Genomic DNA, 22,877 nt, shown 5'->3' with positions numbered 1-22,877 from the left:
GCCGAGTACGGATAGGGTACGGGTATCGGGTACCTGATTGCGACCTCTGGGATGAAGCCATGTTGCAGGCGCGGGTGGGTTGATTCTAGGAACTTGAATTGTGAGAAGAGACAAGACGTTGGGAAATGAGTGACAAACAGTTACTCACCAGTGACTCATGGCCTACCCGTACCCGGCCGCATCAGGGTCGCAAACGGGTAGCCGGGTATCGGGTAGGGTACGGGTATCTGGTACCCGGTTGCGACCTCTGTCTCTCCCCCAGTGGCGATGTTTAACTACACACCGCATCTCCAGGTACTCGTTTGAGGCCGAGTCTACCTAGCGGAGGACCGGGACCGGCTCAGATAATCGTCGCCGATGTTGGTGGCCGCGAGCGGGAATCGAACTCGGGTGGCCGGCTTCATAGCGCAGTGCGCTAACCGCTCCCCACACACACGTGTACGCGGACGGACGCACGCACGCACGAGTGTGTGGAAGCTGAGGGATCTTTACTTCACACATTGCACATTTATTCACACAAACACTGCACCTCAGCCAACTCTCCATTGGTCCCCGTGACTCCATGTGTTTCTCTGTGACCCCGTGTGTCTCAACTTGACCCCATGTGCCTCCGCGTGACCCAGTGTGTCTCCGCGTGACCCAGTGTGTCACCACGTGACCCCCAGTGTGTCTACACGTGACCCAGTGTCACCACGTGACCCAGTATGTCACCACGTGACCCAGTGTGTCTCCACGTGACCCAGTGTGTCTCCACGTGACCCAGTGTGTCTCCACGTGACCCCGGATGGTGTCTCCGTGTGACCCAGTGTGTTGCCGTGTGTCTCAGCATGTTCCAATGTTTTTCAGTGTCCCCCTGTGTATACATTGTTCCCCGTGTGTATTCATGTGTCTGTGTGTCTCCAAGTGCGTCTCTGTGTCCCCATGTCTTCCCAAGTCTCCGTTCATCCCCGTGTATCTCTGCACTCGTATTCCTCTGAGCCGTCTCCCTGTCTCGCCATGTTACCGTGAGCCTCTCTGTCCCCGTGTCCCACTGCGTCTCTCCGTATGTTTCCGTGTCCACCTTTAGGTCCCCCGTGTGTGTTCCATCTCGTATCCCTGTCCACGTCTTTGCTTCCCTGTGTTCCTGTGCGTATCTACGCCCCATGGAGTGTGTGTGTCTGCCCGTGTCTCTGTGTGTCTAGGTGCGGACTTGGAAGCGTCCAGCCTTGGTGAGATACTTCACCCCTTTGAATGGCTTGTACTTCTCCCCATAGAGGTCCAGACGGTTCACTTTCAACCCTGCGGCGGCAACAACAACAGCAGCAGCTGCCAGTCACCACTATGCGGCGGTGACGTCACCACCACGGCGCTTGTGCCAGGCTAGGTGCACTTTGAGGCGGTCACTTGAAGTGTGCGAGGCTTTCCGCTGACAGGTTACAGGATAGACCCAGCAGGTGCCATGGGTTGACTTACTAAGAGAGGACCGGGAGATGCACCACCACCTCCTGTGCCCCCTACTGTGCCACCTCGCTGTGTTTTAGCCACCCGGCTATGTGCACGTTGAGGCCACGTGAAGTGTCAAACGCCCGCTGGCAGGAGGTCACGGGGCAGACCCAGATGCCAAGGGTCGACTGAGACGACTGGCTGATGCACCACCTGTGCCCCTTACTGTGCCAACTTGCTGTGTTTTAGCCACCTGGCGCCCTGCTCGTTGTTGTGAGCGTCGCTCCTCTGCCCTCCGTTGTTTCTGGAGGGCGACTGCCTCCAACTGCCCAGTAGCAGCGTCCTTCACGAGCCTCCTCCACAGAGGCCGATCTTGACACCGCTGGTACCAGTCATCGACAAGTCCACTCAGCTCCACGTCCTCCCGTACCGCATCAGCTCCACCTCTCCCCTAGTTCTTGCCATGCCCGTTTAGCCCCCTCTATCCGGCCAAACAGAAGCTGATTGGGCAAGCAGTGGCTGGGCATGCGGGCTACGCAACCCAGCCAACGCAGCCTTGCCTGCCAGAGGAGCTCACCGACGGGACTGTGGTCATCAGGCCTTTCACCACGGGTCTCCGTGGGTCCTCAGATTCTCCCCATCCTGCTCCCCGCGTACCTGAAATGGCGAACTGCTGGATCTTGAAGTGGACGTTGATGACGGGATTCTCCTCGGGCTTCGGTGCTCCGGACTGCAGTGTCAGGAAGCCCTTGATGGTCGGCAGCTTCTGGGGATTAATCTTCCCAATGTCCCACGTCAGGACCTGGAGCACGACCACGGGGGAGGGTGGCGGATGGACACCGCAAGGGGGTGAGTAGAGGGAGGACAGGGGGGAGGGAGAGGGGAGGAGGAGGAGGAGGGAGACACGGGGAGGGGGAGGAGGAGAGAGACACGGGGAGGAGGGAGAGAAGAGAGGGAGGAGGGAGACACGGGGAGGGGGGTAGAGGAGGAGGGAGATAGGAGGATGACAGAGACATGGTGAGGAGGGGAGGGAGCGTCGGAGGCCGTCGGCTGCGTGCAGAACGAGAGAGAGCGAGAGAGTGAGCGAGAGAGCGAGCGAGAGAGCGAGCGAGAGAGAGAGTGAGAGAGTGAGCGAGAGAGTGAGCGAGAGAGTGAGCGAGAGAGTGAGCGAGAGAGTGACCGAGAGAGTGAGCGAGAGAGTGACCGAGAAAGTTAGCGAGAGAGTGAGCGAGAGAGTGAGCGAGAGAGAGAGAGAGTGACCGAGAGAGTGAGCGAGAGAGAGAGCGAGAGAGAGTGACCGAGAGAGTGAGCGAGAGAGTGAGCGAGAGAGAGTGAGCGAGAGAGTGAGCGAGAGAGAGAGCGAGAGAGAGAGAGCGAGAGAGAGCGAGAGAGTGACCGAGAGAGTGAGCGAGAGAGTGAGCGACCGAGAGAGTGACCGAGAGAGTGACCGAGAGAGTGAGCGAGAGAGTGAGCGAGAGGTGGGGGTTTACATAAAGCAAAGTTTAAAAATGTAAAAAAAAAAAATTTTAATTACGAAATGATGAACGAAGCAAAGTGCCGACTAAACCGAGCATCTTCTTGTTTCCACTGATCGTAAAATAAAGAGAAGAGAGGGAGGAGGGAAGGCATGTGAGGTTAGGAGGAGAGACACTTTAACACCACAGACCACGTAAATGAGCTGTCTCCATGTCCTCCTCGTTCGACCTCAGCGTCGCCCCACGTCCGATGGTAACGCACGGACCGTGTCTCCCTCCCTGTGTGCATCTGTCTCTCTCTCTCTCTCCCTTCTCTTTTTTTTTAGAGTTTTCATCGGTTTGTTTATTTAATGTTCATAGTAAGTACACATTACAAATAAGCTTGTTGCACAGCGTGCTCCCAACAGACCAATGGCATTTTAGAGGGGCATTAACACAAAGCCCATATACCACAGGTTAACCAACCGTTTGGTCCCCATACTGGTAGCAAGGGGAGGGGGGAAAAGTAAATTGCTTTACAACAGAAAATTATTTCACGTAAAAAAACTAAGACCACCACAATTCACAGGGAAGTATCTCCCCCCCCCCCCCTCTTGAGCCTCTCCCTTCTCTCTCTCTGTATCCCCTTTCTCCCTCTCCCCCCCTCTCTCCCCCACTCTCCCTCTCTCCCCCACTCTCCCTCTCTCCCCCCCCCCCATCTGCCTCTCTCCTCCCTCTCTCCCCGTACCCCCCCCCATCTCCCTCTCTCCTCCCTCTCTCCCCATACCCCCCCCCATCTCCCTCTCTCCTCCCTCTCCCCATACCCCCCCCCCATCTCCCTCTCTCCTCCCTCTCTCCCCATACCCCCCCCCATCTCTGTCTCCCCATACCCCCCCCCATCTCCCTCTCTCCTCCCTCTCTCCCCATACCCCCCCCCCATCTCCCTCTCTCCTCCCTCTCTCCCCATACCCCCCCCCCATCTCTGTCTCCCCATACCCCCCCCCATCTCCCTCTCTCCTCCCTCTCTCCCCATACCCCCCCCCCCCATCTCCCTCTCTCCTCCCTCTCTCCCCATACCCCCCCCCATCTCCCTCTCTCCTCCCTCTCCCCATACCCCCCCCCCCCATCTTCCTCTCTCCTCCCTCTCCCCATACCCCCCCCCCATCTCCCTCTCTCCTCCCTCTCTCCCCATACCCCCCCCCATCTCCCTCTCTCCTCCATCTCCCCCCCGTCACCTTGGAGACGGGGTCGAAGGCGTGGGTCTCCTGCGTTGCCGTGAGCGCCACGGCGAGCACGGGGGGCGACAGCGTCGCCGTGACGACGACCGCCTCCAGCGTTTTCCCGCCGCTGTGCCGAGGCCCCAGCGTCAACTCCAGACGCCCGCCGCCGTCACCCCGCCCTCACGGAACGACACGGAGTGGCGCACGCACACGGGCACGGACACCAGGCTGCGGAGATAGACAGAGGCACACGGACACCAGGATGGGGAAGATAGACAGAGGCGTGTGTGTCTCTGTGTGTGTCTCCGTGTGTCTCTGTGTGTGTCTCTCTGTGGGTGTGTGTCTCTGTGTGTCTCTGTGTGTGTGTCTCTGTGTGTCTCTCTGTGTGTCTCTCTGTATCCGTGTGTCTCTCTGTCTCTCTGTCTCTCTGTGTGTGTCTCCGTGTGTGTCTCTGTGGGTGTCTCTCCGTGTGTCTCTCCATGTGTCTCTCTGTGTGTCTCTCCGTGTGTCTCCGTATGTCTCTCCGTGTGTTTCTCCATGCGTCTCTCTGTCTCCGCGTGTCTCTCTGCGTGTGTCTCCGTGTCACCTCTGCGAGGAGACGTGATAGGAGATGAGCCGGAAGTTCCCGTCGGGAGGGATGAAGGAGAGAACGCGCTCCGACTCCCAGCGCTTGAAGCGCACGCACGGGTGGAAACTCACATCGTCCAGCAGACGCGGGTTCTACACACGGAGAGACAGAGACACGCGGGGGGTGAGACACACGGGGAGACAGACAGAGACACGGGGAGACAGACAGAGAGACATGGGGAGACAGACAGAGAGACACGGGGAGAGAGAGAGAGAGAGACATGGGGAGAGACAGAGAGACATGGTAAGAGAGAGACACACGGGGAGAGACAGAGAGACATGGTAAGAGAGAGACACACGGGGAGAGACAGAGAGACATGGTGAGAGATAGAAATGATGAGAGAGACACAGAGAGAGAGATGGGAGGAGAGACATGGGGAGAAACATGGGGTGAGAGACATGCGGAGAGAGAGAGACAGACGGGGAGACAGACAGAGACACACGGGGAGAGACAGAGAGACACGGGGAGAGAGAGAGAGACATAGTGTGAGAGAGAAATTATGAGAAAGACACACAGGGAGAGAGATGGGAGGAGAGAGACATGGGGATAGAGAGACACACTGGGAGAGACAGAGAGACATGGGGAGAGACAGAGAGACATGGTAAGAGAGAGACACACGGGGAGAGACAGAGAGACATGGTGAGAGAGAGAAATGATGAGAGAGAGAAATGATGAGAGAGACACACAGGGAGAGAGACATGGGGAGAGAGAGACACACGGGGAGAGACAGAGACATGGGGAGAGAGAAAAATTATGAGACACACAGGGAAAGAGATGGGAAGAGAGACATGGGGAGAAACATGGGGTGAGAGACATGCGAAGAGAGAGACACAGGGAGACAGACAGAGAGACACGGGGAGAGACAGAGAGACACGGGGAGAGAGAGAGAGACATGGGAAGAGAGACACGGGGTGACAGTACAAGTGTGAATATGTAAATGCGAGTGTGTGTATCTGTATGTGTAGGGGAGCGGTGGCGCAGTGGTTAGCGCTACACTGCACTACGAACCCAGCGACTCCAGTTTGATTCCAGCTCACGACCACGGCCGGTGACGTTTATCTGAACCGGTCATGGACCTCCCCAAGGTCGACTCAGCCTCAAATGAATACCTGGTGTAGCGGTGGCGCGGAGTAAACATCGCCACTGGGGAGACAAAGGCGGTCGGGCGTGGTGCTGGCCACCCACCCCCTCGTGTGCCGTTCCGGCCTTCATAGGTGCTCGCTAACACCGCTTGCCCCAAAAGTCTGCTGAGGCTATACAGGGGATCTTTGTCTTTATGTACATGTATAAGTGTTTGTGTGTGTGTGTGTAAGTTGCTGCAGTAGGAGGCACAGGTGGTGCATCAGCCAGTCATCTCAGTCAGTCGACCCGTGGCACCTGCTGGGTCTGCCCCGTGACCTCCAGCCAGCGGACGTTCGACACTTCACGTGGCCTCAACGTGCACATAGCCTGGCACAAGCGTCGTGGTGACGTCAACTTAGTGGCGAATGGCGGTTGTTGTCGTTGTGTATATGTGTGTATATGTATGCGTATGTACGTGTGTGTATGTGCGTGTGTCACCATGAAGGAGAGTGTGAGGTCAGGCATCCCCGTGAGCTTCACACAAGCGTCAATCACGCCCTGAATCTCAGCCGTAACCGTAGAGCCTGAGACACACGGACAGACACACAGGCACGCACGGAGACACACATCAAAGTGTCTCTCTCTCTCCCCTTTCTCTTTCTGTCCACCCTCTCCCTCTTCCCCTGTCTCCCCCCCTGTCTCTCTGTGTCTATTGGTGAGTGGGTGAACGTATTGCTGACTATCTCCCCCTTTATCTCGCCCTCTCTCAACTCTCTCTCACATCTTCAGGAAACTGGGGGTACCCTTCTACAACAGCAGCTTCCTATATGTGGTGGTGCCTTACCTGGCTAACAAGCGCCATGACCTCGCCAACTTCGCTTGCGCTCAGGCGAAGATGGCGGTGTTACAGAACGAGGAAGAAGATGCTGGAGGGTGACACTGACGGTTGCTCTGAGCTTCCAGTGTTCAGAGGCCTGCTCAAGGCGCGGCTCCGGCTGGAGCACTCCAAGTACCACACACATGTCGGTGATGTGCGGCACGTCTTCTTCGAACGCTGGGGAGCCGGACAAGCCCCTCTCTGTACCAGCGTGGACGGCACCCTCGTGGTGTTCACCTTCTGAAGCGCTCGCTCATCACCGTGGCGTGCGCAATGACACCACAACCACCACCACCACCACAACCACCACCACCACCACGTGACTTTTCTTTCGAGTTGTGCGCGATGCTTTTAGCGCCACAGCGCGTCGATTTGTAGCGTTTGTTTTCATTTGTTTGCTGGTGACTTTGTGTATTTCATATTGAAATCTCCTCCAGTGCTGTTGCTGCTGGCGGCAATAAAAGTTGTTTAAAAGTCAAAAGTCTCTGTGTGTGTCTCTCTCTCTCTCCTCTGTGTGTCTCTCTGTCTCTCCCACTATCTGTCTCTCTCTCTGCCTCTCTCTCTCTCTGTCTCTCTCTCCCATCCTCTCTCTGTGTCTCTCTGTGTCTCTCTGTCTCTCTGTCTCTCTGTGTCTCTCTCTGTGTCTCTCTCTGTGTCTCGCTCTGTGTCTCTCTCTCCCACTATCTGTCTCTCTCTCTGCCTCTCTCTCTCTCTCTCACCAGAGCGATCAATGATGGCATCCACCTCCTCAATCACGTCGAAGTACGCCTCGTTGTTGGTGTAGCGCACGCCGGTGCGTCTCCACGACACGTTGGAGAGCTGCCCCGAGGGCAGAGTGTCTCCTACATTGGTGCTGCCTGCATGGGGGGAGACAGCGGGAGAGAGAGAGAGGGAGATGGAGAGAGAACGTTTCAAACCAATGTCATTGCTGCCAGCAGTGAAAGCACCGGAGCCGAGTTTGATGCGAAGTCACACATCGAATGCAGCGTCACGTGTGGACATCACAAACACTGCACATGGCACTGCACATGCCACGCATACAGAGAGCGGGGAGAGAGGGGGGAGGCGGGTGAGAGAGGGAGAGAATGCTCATCGGCTATGCCAAGCTCGCCATTTACAGGGCGAGGAAGGTGGCCCTGGAGGGGAAACGTCCGGCCAGCAGCCTGGGCATCTTCCGCGCTCTGGTCGGAGCCAGGGTGTGGCCGGAGTTCCGCCATGCGCGGCTGACCCACGCCGTGCCGGCCTTCAAGGAGCAGTGGGCGATGGAGGAGGCCGTGTGCTCGGTGGCAGATGACGGGGAGCTCTGCATGCTGATATGAGCTACCCGTCGGAGGCCGTCTGACTGCGAGAAGGGCTGCGTGCAGAACGAGAGAGAGCGAGAGAGTGAGCGAGAGAGTGGGCGAGAGAGTGAGCGAGAGAGTGGGCGAGAGAGTGAGAGAGTGAGCGAGAGAGTGAGCGAGAGAGTGAGCGGGAGAGTGAGCGAGAGAGTGAGCGAGAGAGTGAGCGAGAGAGTCAGCGAGAGAGTGAGCGAGAGAGTGAGCGAGAGAGTGAGCGGGAGAGTGAGCGGGAGAGTGAGCGGGAGAGAGAGCGAGAGAGTGAGCGAGAGAGTGAGCGAGAGAGTGAGCGAGAGTCAGCGAGAGAGTGAGCGAGAGAGTGAGCGAGAGAGTGAGCGAGAGAGTGAGCGAGAGAGTGAGCGAAAGAGTGAGCGAGAGAGTGAGCGAGAGAGTGAGCGGGAGAGTGAGCGGGAGAGAGTGAGCGAGAAAGTGGGCGAGAGAGTGAGCGGGAGAGTGAGCGGGAGAGTGAGCGGGAGAGAGAGCGAGAGAGAGTGAGCGAGAGAGTGAGCGGGATAGTGAGCGAGAGAGTGAGCGAGAGAGTGGGCGAGAGAGTGAGCGAGAGAGTGAGCGAGAGAGTGAGCGAGAGAGTGAGCGAGAGAGTGAGCGAGAGAGTGAGCGAGAGAGTGAGCGAGAGAGTGAGCGAGAGAGTGGGCGAGAGAGTGGGCGAGAGAGTGAGAAAGTGAGCGAGAGAGTGAGCGAGAGAGCGATAGAGTGAGCGAGAGAGCGGGCGAGAGAGCGAGCGAGAGAGCGGGCGAGAGAGCGGGCGAGAGAGCGGGCGAGAGAGCGGGCGAGAGAGCGGGCGAGAGTGCGGGCGGGAGAGTGAGCGGGAGAGAGAGCGAGAGAGTGAGCGAGAGAGTGAGCGAGAGAGTGAGCGAGAGAGTGAGCGAGAGAGTGGGCGAGAGAGTGAGCGAGAGAGTGAGCGAGAGAGTGAGCGAGAGAGTGAGCGAGAGAGAGTGAGTGAGAGAGTGAGCGGGAGAGTGAGCGGGAGAGTGAGCGGGAGAGAGAGCGAGAGAGAGTGAGCGAGAGAGTGAGCGGGAGAGTGAGCGAGAGAGTGAACGAGAGAGTGGGCGAGAGAGTGAGCGAGAGAGTGAGCGAGAGAGTGGGCGAGAGAGTGAGCGAGAGAGTGAGCGAGAGAGTGAGCGAGAGAGTGAGCGGGAGAGTGAGCGAGAGAGTGAGCGAGAGAGTGAGCGAGAGAGTGGGCGAGAGAGTGGGCGAGAGAGTGAGAAAGTGAGCGAGAGAGTGAGCGAGAGAGCGATAGAGTGAGCGAGAGAGCGGGCGAGAGAGTGAGCGAGAGAGCGGGCGAGAGAGCAAGCGAGAGAGCGGGCGAGAGCGGGCGAGAGAGCGGGCGAGAGTGTGGGCGGGAGAGTGAGCGGGAGAGAGAGCGAGAGAGTGAGCGAGAGAGTGAGCGAGAGAGTGAGCGAGAGAGTCAGCGAGAGAGTGAGCGAGAGAGTGAGCGAGAGAGTGAGCGAGAGAGTGAGCGGGAGAGAGAGCGAGAGAGTGAGCGAGAGAGACACAGAGAGACACAGGGAGAGGGAGACACAGAGGGAGACGTGGAGGACAAGAGAGATGACGCGGAGAAGAGCGGGAGGGAGGCACGGAGGGAGCCGTGAGGTCGTCCGTCGCCTACCCCCCCGACTCACCATCTTGATCCCCTCTCCCCGACACAGCTTCATGTAGCTTGCACTCTTCCCATCGTCCACCTCCTCCTCATCCACCTCCTCTTCCACCTCCACTTTCTCCTCCTCCTCCTCCCCGAGTCTCTCTCCCCCCATCGTGTCCTTCCTCCTCCTCTTCGAGGATGACGATGACGACGAGGAGGAGGATGAGTCGCTGCGGATGCCGGTGGTGAGGAGGTGATATTCGTCGTCGCCCTTGCGCTTGGCGGAGAGCGCACGGGAGAAGTAGTCGAGGTTCCCCTGGGCACGCTCGTGAGATGGGTCTGCGGATGGGGAGAGAGATGGGGAGGGAGATGGGGTGAAAGATGGGGATGGAGAGTGAGATGGGTCTGGGGAGATGGGGAGAGAGATGGGGAGAGAGATGGGGAGGGAGAGTGAGATGGGGAGATGGGGAGAGAGATAGGGAGAGAGATGGGGAAAGACAGTGAGATGGGAAGATGGGGAGAGAGATGGGGAGAGAGATGGGGAGAGAGATGGGGAGAGAGATTGAGACGGGTCTGGGGAGATGGGGAGAGAGATGGGGAGAGAGAGTGAGATGGGAAGAGAGATGGGGAGAGAGATGGGGAGAGAGAGTGAGATGGGTCTGGGGATGGGGAGATGGGGAGAGAGATGGGGAAAGAGTGAGACGGGTCTGGGGAGATGGGGAGAGAGAGCGAGACGGGTCTGGGGAGATGGGGAGAGAGATGGGGAGAGAGAGTGAGACGGGTCTGGGGAGATGGGGAGATGAGAGGATGAGAGAGTGAGATGGGGATAGAGATGGGGAGAGAGATGGGGAGAGAGATGGGCAGAGAGATGGGGAGAGAGATGGGGAGAAAGATGGGGAGAGAGAGTGAGATGGGTCTGGGGAGATGGGGAGAGAGATGGGGAGAGAGAGTGAGATGGGGAGAGAGATGGAGAGATGGGGAGATGGGGAGAGAGATGGAGAGATGGGGAGATGGGGAGAGAGATGGGGAGAGTGAGACGGGTCTGGGGAGATGGGGAGATGTGGAGAGAGATGGGGAGATGGGGAGAGAGATGGGGAGAGAGATGGAGAGATGGGGAGAGAGATGGGGAGAGAGAGTGAGACGGGGATGGGGAGATGGGGAGAGAGAGTGAGATGGGTCTGGGGGGATGGGGAGAGAGATGGGGAGAGAGACGGGGAGAGAGAGTGAGATGGGTCTGGGAGGAGGTGGTGGTGGTGAGGAGGGAGATGGGGTGAGTGAGATGGGGTGAGAGATGGGGTGAGATGGGGTGATAGATGTGGCAGCCTCCCCTTCTACACAGACACATTCCAGAACTAGCCCACCTGACCTCGTGGTGTAACCCACAGAGGTCAAGGTGGTAACGGTACAGCTGCCATGCACACACTCGCTCTATCACTCGCTCACCCACTCGCTCACTCACTCGCTCGCATATTCACTCACTCACCCACTCGCTCATTCATCCGCTCACCCACTCACTCACCCACTCGCTCCCTCATTCACCCGCTCACCCACTCGCTCTATCACTCGCTAACCCACTCGCTCATTCACTCACTCGCACATTCGCTCATTCACCCGCTCACCCAATCGCTCACCCACTCGCCCATTCACTTGCTCGCTCACCCACTCGCTCATTCACTCACTCACTCGCACATTCGCTCATTGACCCGCTCACCCAATCGCTCACCCACTCGCCCATTCTTTCACTCGCTTATTCACTCGCTCACGTACTCGCTCACCCACTCGCTTATTCACCTGCTGAGCCACTCACTCATTCACTCGCTCATTCACTCACTCATTCACTCGCTTACCCACTCGTCACTCGCTCACCCACTCGCTCACCCACTCGCTCCCTCATTCACCCGCTCATCCACTCGCTCATTCACTCGCTCACTCGCTCACCCACTCATTCGCTCACTAGCGCATTCACCCACTCACTCACCCACTCGCTCCCTCACCCGCTCACCCACTCGCTCACCCACCCGCTCACCCACCCGCTCACCCATCCGCTCACCCACCCGCTCACCCACTCGCTCACCCACCCGCTCACCCCCCCCATCACTCGTACCCAGCTTGAGCAGCTGCTTCGTCAGCGTGTACGCTTCCTCCGTCTTGCCCTGCTGAAACGCCACGAAGCTCAGGTGGTCCAAGACGTCCACCTCATCCACCACCGCCGCCCCCGTCAGCCACTCCACCCCCTCCACCGCCGATCCTCCTCCCCCCGGTGTCTCCTCCGCTTCTCCGCCCTCCGCCCCCTCCCCACGTCTCTCCCCTCCTCCTCCTCCTCATCGGTGCATCATGCGCAGCGCCTGCCGTATCCACAGCTGCGTGTGCCGGTAGTCGCCCTCCGTGTAGGCGACGCGGCCCAGGTCGTAGCAGTCGCGAGCAGACAGAGCGTCACGATGCATCGTGCCTTGGACGTGCGCGCACACACAGGGAGAGAGACGGTGGGTGAGGGTGGGGCGGGGTGGGGAGGGGAAGGGTTACGGGGTCCAGAGACTCGGAGATTCGGGGTTTAGAGACTCAGGAACTCAGGGTTTAGAGACTTAGAGACTCAGGGATTAGAGACTTAGAGACTTAAGAGACTCAGGGATTAGAGACTCAGGAATTAGAGACTCAGGGTTTAGAGACTCGGGGTTTAGAGACTCAGGGTTTAGAGACTCGGGGATTAGAGACTCAGGGTTTAGAGACTCAGGGTTTAGAGACTCAGGGATTAGAGACTCAGGAATTAGAGACTCAGGGTTTAGAGACTCAGGGACTCAGGGTTTAGAGACTCAGGAATTAGAGACTCAGGGTTTAGAGACTCAGGGATTAGAGACTCAGGAATTAGAGACTCAGGAATTAGAGACTCAGGGTTTAGAGACTCAGGGACTCAGGGTTTAGAGACTCAGGAATTAGAGACTCAGGGTTTAGAGACTCAGGGATTAGAGACTCAGGAATTAGAGACTCAGGGTTTAGAGACTCAGGGACTCAGGGTTTAGAGACTCAGGTTTTAGAGACTCAGGGTTTAGAGACTCAGGGATTAGAGACTCAGGAATTAGAGACTCAGGGTTTAGAGACTCAGGGACTCAGGGTTTAGAGACTCAGGTTTTAGAGACTCAGGGTTTAGAGACTCAGGGATTAGAGACTCAGGGATTAGAGACTCAGGGTTTAGAGACTCAGGGATTAGAGACTCTGGGGCTCAGGGATTAGAGACTCAGGGATTAGAGACTCAGGGTTTAGAGACTCAGGGTTTAGAGACTCGGGGTTTAGAGACTCTGGGATTAGAGACTCAGGGACTCGGGGATTAGAGACGCAGGGTTTAGAGACTCAGGGATTAGAGACTCAGGGTTTAGAGACTCCGAGTCTCAGGGTTTAGAGACTCAGGGTTTAGAGACGCGGGGTTTAGAGACTCAAGGTTTAGAGACTCAGGGTTTAGAGACTCAGGGTTTAGAGACTCGGGGTTTAGAGACTCAGGGTTTAGAGACTCAGGGTTTAGAGACTTCGAGACTCAGGGATTAGAGACTCAGGGTTTAGAGACTCAGGGTTTAGAGACTCAGGGTTTAGAAATTCAGGGTTTGGAGACTCAGAGACTCAGGGACTCAGGGATTAGAGACTCAGAGACTTAGGGTTTAGAGACTTAGAGACTCAGGGACTCAGGGTTTAGATAATTAGAGACTTAGAGACTCAGGGTTTAGAGACTCAGAGAATTAGGGTTTAGAGACTTAGAGACTCAGGGACTCAGGGTTTAGAGAATTAGAGACTTAGAGACTCAGGGTTTAGAGATTAAGAGACTCAGGTTCTGAGACCCGGCCTAGGCTGTAGCAGCCACATCCATAGAATGTCTCAGAGAGTGAGTCTCTTTGTGATTCTGTGAGTATCTCTGTGAGTGAGTACCTGGTAGGTTCCCATCTGCGATGTCGCGCGTGCTCAGTCTGTAGGTGTCCTGTAGACGCATCAGAGCCTTGGCTGCCCCGTTGACGTCCTCCTCGGTGGGCAGCCACAGACGCTGGGCAGATATGTTCGCTAGGAACTCTGGGTAAGTGGGAGACGGAGACAAACCGCAGCTCTGGGTGAGTGGGCGAGCAAGTGGGTGAGCGAGTGGGTGAACGAGTGAGTGGGTGAGCGGGTGGGTGAGAAAGTGGGTGAGCGGGTGGGTGAGTGGGTGGGTGAATGAGTGGGTGAGCGAGCGAGTGGTTGAGCGAGCGAGTGGGTGAACAAGTGGGTGAGCGAGTGGGTGAGCGAGTGGGTGAGTGGGTGGGTGAGCGGGTGGGTGAGCGGGTGGGTGAGCGGGTGGGTGAGCGGGTGGGTGAATGAGTGGGTGAGCGAGCGAGTGGGTGAGCGAGCGAGTGGGTGAGCAAGTGGGTGAGCGAGTGGGTGAGTGGGTGGGTGAATGAGTGAGTGGGTGAGTGGGTGAGCGAGTGGGTGAGCGAGTGTAAGCTGAGTGAATGAGTGAGTGAATGAGTGTAAGCTGAGTAAATGAGCGAGTGTAAGCTGAGTGAATGAGTGAGTTTAAGCTGAGTGAGTGAATGAGTGAGTGAATGAGTGAGCAAGTGGAAGCTGAGCGAGTGTAAGCTGAGTGAATGAGTGAGTGAATGAGTGAGTGAATGAGTGAATGAGCGAGTGTAAGCTGAGTGAATGAGTGAGTCTAAGCTGAGTGAATGAGTGAGTCTAAGCTGAGTGAAGGAACGAGTGTAAGCTGAGTGAGTGAACGCTGAGTGAGTGAATGAGCGAGTGAATGAGTGAGTGAGTGTAAGCTGAGTGAGTGTAAGCTGAGTGAGTGTAAGCTGAGTGAATAAGTGAGCGAGTGAATGAGCGAGTGTAAGCTGAGTGAATGAAAGCTGAGTGAATGAGTGAATGAAAGCTGAGTGAATGAGCGAGTGTAAGCTGAGTGTGAATGAGTGAGCGGGTGAATGAGCGAGTGAATGAGCGAGTGAATGAGCGAGTGAATGAGCGAGTGTAAGCTGAGTGAGTGAATGAGTGAGTGAATGAAAGCTGAGTGAATGAGTGAGTGAGTGTAAGATGAGTGAATGAACGAGTATAAGCTGAGTGAATTAAAGCTGAGTGAATGAGTGAGCGAGTGAATGAGTGAGTGTAAGCTGAGTGAGCGAGTGAGTGAGCGAGTGTAAGCTGAGTGAATGAAAGCTGAGTGAATGAGTGAGCGAGTGAATGAATGAGTGAGTGAATGAAAGCTGAGTGAGTGAGTGTAAGCTGAGTGAATGAGTGAGCGAGTGAATGAGTGAGCGAGTGGAAGCTGAGTGAGTGAATGAGTGAGTGAGTGCGGCTTGCTTGCTACCCACCGGTGGCCGGGTTCATGATGGCTGAGTGAATGAAAGCTGAGTGAGTGAATGAGTGTAAGCTGAGTGAATGAAAGCTGAGTGAGTGAGTGAATGAGAGCTGAGTGAATGAATGAGTGAGTGAATGAAAGCCGAGTGAATGAGTGAGTGAATGAAAGCTGAGTGAATGAGTGAGTGAATGAGTGACTGAATGAAAGCTGCGTGAGTGAATGAGTGAGCAGGTGCGGCTTGCTTGCTACACACCAGTGGCCGGGTTCATGATGGCTGAGTGAGTGAATGAGTGAGTGTAAGCTGAGTGAATGAGCGAGTGAATGAGTGAGTGGATGAGTGACTGAATGAAAGCTGAGTGAGTGAATGAGTGAGTGTAAGCTGAGTGAATGAGTGCAAGCTGAGTGAATGAAAGCTGAGTGAATGAGTGAGTGAGCGGGTGCGGCTTGCTTGCTACACACGGGTGGCCGGGTTCATGATGGCCGTGTCGTCCAGACCGAGATGACCGGCTGATGCACCACCTGTGCCCCCTACTGTGCCAACTTGCTGTGCTTTAGCCACCCGCCGCTCCGCTCGTTGTTGTGAGCGTCGCTCCTCCGCCCCCCGTTGTTGTTGGAGGGCGACTGCCTCCAACTGCCCAGTAGCCTCACTGTGCACCTAGCCTGGCACTGCCCAGTAGCAGCGTCCTTCACGAGCCTCCTCCACAGAGGCCGATCTTGACACCGCTGGTACCGCTCATCGGCAAGTCCACTCAACTCCACAAACACACACAGAGATTCATATTCTTGGTTCTTTCGGTAACGTCATCACGTAGAAGGGAAATAATAAAATAAAATAATATAAAACAATAAGAATTCTCACGACGTTTCGACTGCAACACAAGCAATCATCATCAGGTGTGAAATCCACAGCAAGAAAATTTGAAAAAAAAAATTATTGGCGTGGATTTCACACCTGATGATGATTTCTTGTGTTGCAGTCGAAACGTCGTGAGAATTTCTTATTGTTTTATATTATTTTATTTTATTATTTCCCTTCTACGTGATGACTTTACCGAAAGAACCATGAAAATGAATCCCTGCAGTGACGAAAGCTTTAAATCAAGACACACAGAGATGTACAGGATGCTTAAACAAAAAATGTGTTCAAGCTTCTGAGAATCAGCAACGACAGCCACGAGGAATGTGCCTCCGGGCTCAGGAGACCACCTGGGGAAGATGGCGAAACAGGCGGGGAGACTTTTTCGACTTTTTGAAGTTATTAACGTGACATTCGTTCCATTGGAACCTCATTTGCCAGTAAAAAATATGATAATTGATTTTTTTACCCTTCTATCTGGCAACAAAACTGACACCTTTCTTTACAAGGAGTCATGTTTGCATAGACCACAATACCTGCGGTCATAATGCAAACAAAAAACATAACTCTGATAATGTATGCACTGTCCTTGAAGTTGATTGGTCCACACCCAAGACAGCTTTTCTTAGAGCCTAGTCTCACATGGTGTTGGACCAGATGACGCCAAAAGGTGCACAACTCAAAGACAATGCACCATCAGAGTATGAGAGCTTGGGGTAAGCATTGACACCATTGAAACCTCATTTGCCAGTAAAAAATATGATAATTGTTTTTTTACCCTTCTATCTGGCAACAAAACTGACACCTTTTTTTACAAGGAGTCATGTTTGCATAGACCACAATACATGCAGCCATAATGCAAATAAAAAAAAACATAACTCTGATAATGTAGGCACTGTCCTTGAAGTTGATTGGTCCACACCCGAGACAGCTTTTAACTTCAAGGACAGTGCATATATTATCAGAGTTGTGTTTTTTGTTTGCATTATGACTGCAGGTATTGTGGTCTATGCAAACATGACTCCTTGTAACAAAAGGTGTCAGTTTTGTTGCCAGATAGAAACAATTATCGTGACATTCGTTATTGCGTCTGCAGCTTTGGAGTATTATTATCTGTTATTTTTCCATTTATAAAAAACCGATAGTCGCCATGTAAGCATTAAAACATTGTTTTGAATCACCCTGTATTGTACATCATCTGGAGCAGTGGTTCTTAACCGCTTACCAGAGGTCGCAACCGGGTACCCGAAACCCGTACCCTACCCGATACCCGGCTACCCGTACCCGGCCGGGTACAGGTACGGGTAGCCGTTTGCGACCCTGGTGCGGCCGGGTACGGGTAGGCCGTGAGTCACTGGTGAGTCGCCGTTTGTCACTCATTTCCCAACGTCTTGTCTCTTCTCACAATTCAAGTTCCTAGAATCAACCCACCCGCGCCTGCAACATGGCTTCATCCCAAAGGTCGCAATCGGGTACTCGATACCCGTACCCTACCCGTACCCGGCCGAGTACGGGTAGCCGGGTATTGGGTAGGGTACGGGTACCCGTTGGCGACCCTGGTGCGGCCGGGTACGGGTAAGGAATCAAAACCCGTTTGCGACCTCTGCCGCTTACTGCAGCAGCCTGGACCCCCCCTCCCCAACCCACCTTGGTTCCCGGTCATAAAAAAACCAAAAACAATGATGTTCATAGATAAATTTGAAGAAACAAGGTGGCTGTGCTCGCGTGCCCATGCTTAATTTTACGTTTTCGATGATTTACCTTCGAAAAAAAGAAATCCGGCTAACAGCGCTTGCCCCGACAGTCTGTTAAAGGCTACACAAGGGACCTTTGTCTTTGTTTTGTGTGTGCGTGTTTGTGCGTTTCTGCGTGTTTGCGTGTTTGTGTGCGTGTTTGTGTGCGTGTTTGTGTGCGTGTTTGTGTGCGTGTTTGTGTGCGTGTGCGTGTTTGTGTGTGCGTGTGTGTGCGTGTTTGTGCGTGTTTGTGTGTGTGTGCGTGCGTGTGCGTGTTTGTGTGCGTGTTTGTGTGCGTGTTTGTGTGCGTGTTTGTGTGCGTGTGTGTGTGCATGTGTGCGTGTTTGTGTGTGCGTGTTTGTGCGTGCGTGTTTGTGCGTGCGTGTTTGTGTGTGCGTGTTTGTGTGTGCGTGTTTGTGTGTGCGTGTGCGTGTTTGTGTGTGCGTGTTTGTGTGTGCGTGTTTGCGTGTGTGCGTGCGTGTGTGCGTGCGTGTTTGTGTGCGTGTTTGTGTGTGCGTGTGTGCGTGCGTGTTTGTGTGTGTGCGTGCGTGTTTGTGCGTGTGTGCGTGCGTGTTTGTGTGTGCGTGCGTGTTTGCGTGCGTGTTTGTGTGTCCGTGTGTGTGCGTGCGTGTTTGTGTGCGTGCGTGTTTGTGTGCGTGTGTGCGTGTTTGTCCGTGTTTGTGTGCGTGTCTGCGTGCGTGTTTGTGTGTGCGTGCGTGTGTTTGTGTGTGCGTGCGTGTTTGCGTGCGTGTGTTTGTGTGTGCGTGTTTGCGTGCGTGTTTGTGTGTGCGCGTGCGTGTTTGTGTGCGTGTGTGCGTGCATGTGTGCGTGTTTGTGTGCGTGTGTGCGTGCGTGTTTGTCCGTGTTTGTGTGCGTGTCTGCGTGCGTGTTTGTGTGTGCGTGCGTGTTTGCGTGCGTGTTTGTGTGTGCGTGCGTGTTTGCGTGCGTGTTTGTGTGTGCGTGCGTGTTTGCGTGCGTGTGTTTGTGTTTGTGTGTGCGTGCGTGTTGTGTATGCGTGTTTGTGCACGTGTTTGTGTGCGTGCGTGTTTGTGTGCGTGTTTGTGTGCGTATGTGCATGTTCGTGTGTGTTTGCGTGTCTGCTTGTTTGAGTGCGTGTTTGCGTGCGTGTGCGTGTTTGCGTGCATATTTACGTGTGTGCGTGTTTGCGTGCGTGTGTGTGTGCGTGCGTGTTTGTGCGTGTGTGCGTGCGTGTTTGTGTGTGCGTGCGTGTTTGCGTGCGTGTTTGTGTGTCCGTGTGTGTGCGTGCGTGTTTGTGTGCGTGTGTGCGTGCGTGTTTGTGTGCGTGTGTGCGTGTTTGTCCGTGTTTGTGTGCGTGTCTGCGTGCGTGTTTGTGTGTGCGTGCGTGTTTGCGTGCGTGTGTTTGTGTGTGCGTGCGTGTTTGCATGCGTGTGTTTGTGTGTGCGTGTTTGCGTGCGTGTTTGTGTGTGCGCGTGCGTGTTTGTGTGCGTGCATGTGTGCGTGTTTGTGTGCGTGTGTGCGTGCGTGTTTGTCCGTGTTTGTGTGCGTGTCTGCGTGCGTGTTTGTGTGTGCGTGCGTGTTTGCGTGCGTGTTTGTGTGTGCGTGCGTGTTTGCGTGCGTGTTTGTGTGTGCGTGCGTGTGTTTGTGTTTGTGTGTGCGTGTTTGTGTATGCGTGTTTGTGCACGTGTTTGTGTGCGTGCGTGTTTGTGTGCGTGTTTGTGTGCGTATGTGCATGTTCGTGTGTGTTTGCGTGTCTGCTTGTTTGAGTGCGTGTTTGCGTGCGTGTGCGTGTTTGCGTGCATATTTACGTGTGTGCGTGTTTGCGTGCGTGTGTGTGTGCGTGTGTGTGCGTGTGTGTGTTTGCACGTGCGTCACCTATTGATGTGAACACCTCCATCAGTGCAGGCCGAACCACCAGCACAAGCAGCAACAGCCGAGGCATGATGGCCAACTCCTGAAACACACGGGACAGACACACAGACAGGGAAAACAATCCAGCACATCGTCGCTACCGCTACTACTACTGGCAGCAGACTCACACACAGGGACAGTTGCCACTCGGGGTGCCCTAGGCTATAGGATCACACATCAGTAGTAGCAGCAGCAATCATCGCTACCCCTACTACTCCTGACAGCAGACTCACACACAGGGACAGCTGCTACTGGGTGTGCCCCTAGGCTATAGGATCACATAGCAGTAGTAGCAGCAATCATCATCGCTACCCCTACTACTGGCAGCAGACACACACAAGCACAGCTGCCACTGGGTGTGCCCCTAGGCTATAGGATCACACGGCAGTAGCAACAGCAATCATCACTACCCCTACTACTACTGACAGCAGACTCACACACAGGGACAGCTGCCACTGGGTGTGCCCCTAGGCTATAGGAACACACAGCAGTAGTAGCAGCAGCAACCATCGCTACCGCTACTACTACTACTGGCAGCAGACTCACACACAGGCACAGTTGCCACTGGGGGTGCCCCTAGGCTATAGGAACACACAGCAGTAGTAGCAGCAATCGCTACCCCTACTACTACTACTGACAGCAGACACACACAAGCACAGCTGCCACTGGGTGTGCCCCTAGGCTATAGGATCACACAGCAGTAGTAGCAGCAATCATCGCTACCCCTACTACTACTACTACTGACAGCAGACTCACACACAGGGACAGCTGCCACTGGGGGTGCCCCTAGGCTATAGGAACACACGGCAGTAGTAGCAGCAATCATCACTACCCCTACTACTAACAGACTCACACACAGGGACAGCTGCCACTGGGTGTACCCCTAGGCTATAGAATCACACGGCAGCAGCAGCAGCAATCTTCACTACCCCTACTACTACTAACAGACTCACACACAGGGACAGCTGCCACTGGGTGTGCCCCTAGGCTATAGGGTCACACATCAGCAGCAGCAATCAATCATCATCATCAGCACGGTGTTGGAAATTTTGCTGCTGCCTGCCTGCCTGCCTGCTGCTGCTGCTGCTGCTCTTAATGCTGCTACTGCTGTTACTGCTACTGATGACACTGTTGCTGATGCTACTGCTGCTGAATTTATGCTGCTACTGCTGATGACACTGCTGCTGCTGCTGAGTTTATGCTGCTACTGCTGATGACACTACTGATGAAGCTGCTGCTGATGCTACTGCTGCTAACACTGCTGATGACACTGCTGCTGCTGCTGACACTGCTGCTGCTGATGATCTTCATGCTGCTGCTCTTAATGCTGCTACTGCTGTTACTGCTACTGATGACACTGTTGCTGATGCTACTGCTGCTGAGTTTATGCTGCTACTGCTGATGGCACTGCTGATGACACTGCTGATGAAACTGCTGATCATCCTGCTGCTGATGACGCTGCTGCTACTGCTGATGGCACTGCTGCTGATGAAGCTACTGCTGATGCTACTGCTGCTGATGACACTGCTGATGACACTGCTGCTGATGAAGCTGCTCCTGAAGCTTCTGCTGACACTGTTGCTGATGACACTCCTGATAAAGCTGCTGCTGATGACACTGCTGATGAAGTTGCTGATGACACTGCTGACGCTACTGCTGATGACACTGCTGGTAAAGCTGCTGCTGCTGATGACACTGCTGCTGATGAAGCTGCTGCTGATGACACTTCTGATGATGCAGCTGCTGATGACACTGCTGCTGATGCAGCTGCTGATGACACTGCAGATGAAGTTGCTGCTGATGATGCTGCTGATCATACTGCTGCTGATGATGCTGATGAATCTACTGCTGCTGACACTGCTGCTGATGCTACTGCTGCTGATGACACTGCTGATGACACTGTTGCTGATGAAGCTGCTGCTGATGACACTTCTGATGATGCAGCTGCTGATGACACTGCTGCTGATGCAGCTGCTGATGACACTGCAGATGAAGTTGCTGCTGATGACACTGCAGATGAAGTTGCTGCTGATGATGCTGCGGATCATACTGCTGCTGATGATGCTGATGAATCTACTGCTGCTGACACTGCTGCTGATGCTACTGCTGCTGATGACACTGCTGATGACACTGTTGCTGATGACACTGCTGCTAAAGCTGCTGCTGATGACACTGCTGATGAAGTTGCTGATGACACTGCTGCTAAAGCTGCTGCTGATGACACTGCTGATGAAGTTGCTGATGACACTGCTGGTAAAGCTGCTGCTGATGCTGCAGCTGATAATGCTGATGAAACCACTGCTGATGAAACTGATGCTGCTGGTGATGCTACTGCTGATGATGATAATGCTGCTGACACTGCTGCTGATGCTACTGCTGCTGATGATGCTACTGCTGCTGATGACACTGCTGCTGACACTGCTGCTGATGCTACTGCTGATGCTACTGCTGCTGACACTGCTGCTGCTGATGCTACTGCTGCTGCTGATGATGATGCTACTGCTGCTGCCGTTTGATCGTCAATGTAACTTTGAAAACTTTTTTTCACCCCTCCCCCTATAGGCCTCCGACAGGCTCTCGGGCCCCCCGCGCTCGCCTAGAATCCCCTACCGACCAGGGCGACGGGCCCCGGGCACCCCGGTGACCGGCGAACGCCACCAACGCCGTAACTTTTTTGTTAATTTAAATTAATTCAACGATTTTGCGCAACGTTCAAAGTTTACCGAATAGAAGCCCCGATCGCCCGCGCGCCGTCTTCGGAAGCGTTCACACGGAGCCAACGCCTGCTGCCTGCTTCTTGCTGTCGTCTGCTGCGTGACCTGTAGCGACTGAGCAATGGTGGATGTGGTGGTGGTGAGGGGGGGGGAGGAATCGATTCCTCCGATAGATTCCAAGCAATTCGATTCCGACGAATCGACGCAACATGCCGAGAGGGGGGGTTAGTGGCGGTTGGTGGTGCAACTCCTCGACTTACGAACGCTTTTAGCCCCTCCCACTTTCCTCCAAATACGTTCCATTTTCTATTTATTCTTTGGTTCTTTCGGTAGTCACGTATAAAGATAAAAAAAAAATTAAATTAATGAAAGTAAAATAAAATAAAAATCACGACGTTTCGGAGGGAACACAAGCGTCGTGATTTTTATTTTATTTTTATTTTACTTTTATTAATTTAATTTTTTTTACCTACGTGACTTCACCGAAAAAAACCTAAGAAATAGAAAATGTTAATTTAGAGCTTTCGGTAAAGTCACGTAAAAAGATAAAATAATAAATTAAATAATAGCATACTACGACGTTTCGATTGCAACACAAGCAATCATCATCAGGTATAAATGAAATAGAAACACAAATCTCGTATACTTAATAATGTTACATTACATTTCTAAGCATACTAGATTTGTGTTTCTTTTTCATTTATACCTGATGATGATTGCTTGTGTTGCAATCGAAACGTCGTATGCTATTATTTAATTTATTATTTTATCTTTATACGTGACTT

At 54.2% G+C, this 22,877-nt stretch overlaps 2 protein-coding genes across 2 annotated transcripts; both read right to left on the bottom strand.

Moving 5' to 3' along the window:
- Positions 1 to 471: 471 nt before the first annotated feature.
- On the bottom strand, positions 472 to 11,332 carry LOC144733193 (AP-3 complex subunit mu-2-like). Its single transcript, XM_078614986.1, is given in 10 exon segments — positions 472 to 1,278; positions 2,080 to 2,224; positions 4,112 to 4,267; positions 4,270 to 4,324; positions 4,683 to 4,816; positions 6,285 to 6,370; positions 7,383 to 7,520; positions 9,638 to 9,697; positions 9,838 to 9,936; positions 11,329 to 11,332. Coding segments are annotated over 10 exon segments (978 nt in total). The 3' UTR covers positions 472 to 1,177.
- Positions 11,333 to 11,908: 576 nt separating this feature from the next.
- Positions 11,909 to 22,228, bottom strand: LOC144733080 (prolyl 4-hydroxylase subunit alpha-1-like). The gene is made up of 4 exons (XM_078614819.1): positions 22,102 to 22,228; positions 19,343 to 19,421; positions 13,510 to 13,647; positions 11,909 to 12,046 (listed from the first exon to the last, which is right to left on the bottom strand). The coding sequence occupies exons 2-4, from the start codon at positions 19,407 to 19,409 to the stop codon at positions 11,919 to 11,921; spliced, it is 333 nt and encodes a 110-aa protein (XP_078470945.1). The 5' UTR covers positions 19,410 to 19,421; positions 22,102 to 22,228; the 3' UTR covers positions 11,909 to 11,918.
- Positions 22,229 to 22,877: the final 649 nt, after the last annotated feature.

This window comes from Lampetra planeri, chromosome 45 (genome assembly GCF_965212315.1).
Source record: "Lampetra planeri chromosome 45, kcLamPlan1.2.h2, whole genome shotgun sequence".
NCBI lineage: Eukaryota > Metazoa > Chordata > Hyperoartia > Petromyzontiformes > Petromyzontidae > Lampetra > Lampetra planeri.
This window is presented reverse-complemented; position numbering and strand designations above follow the sequence as displayed.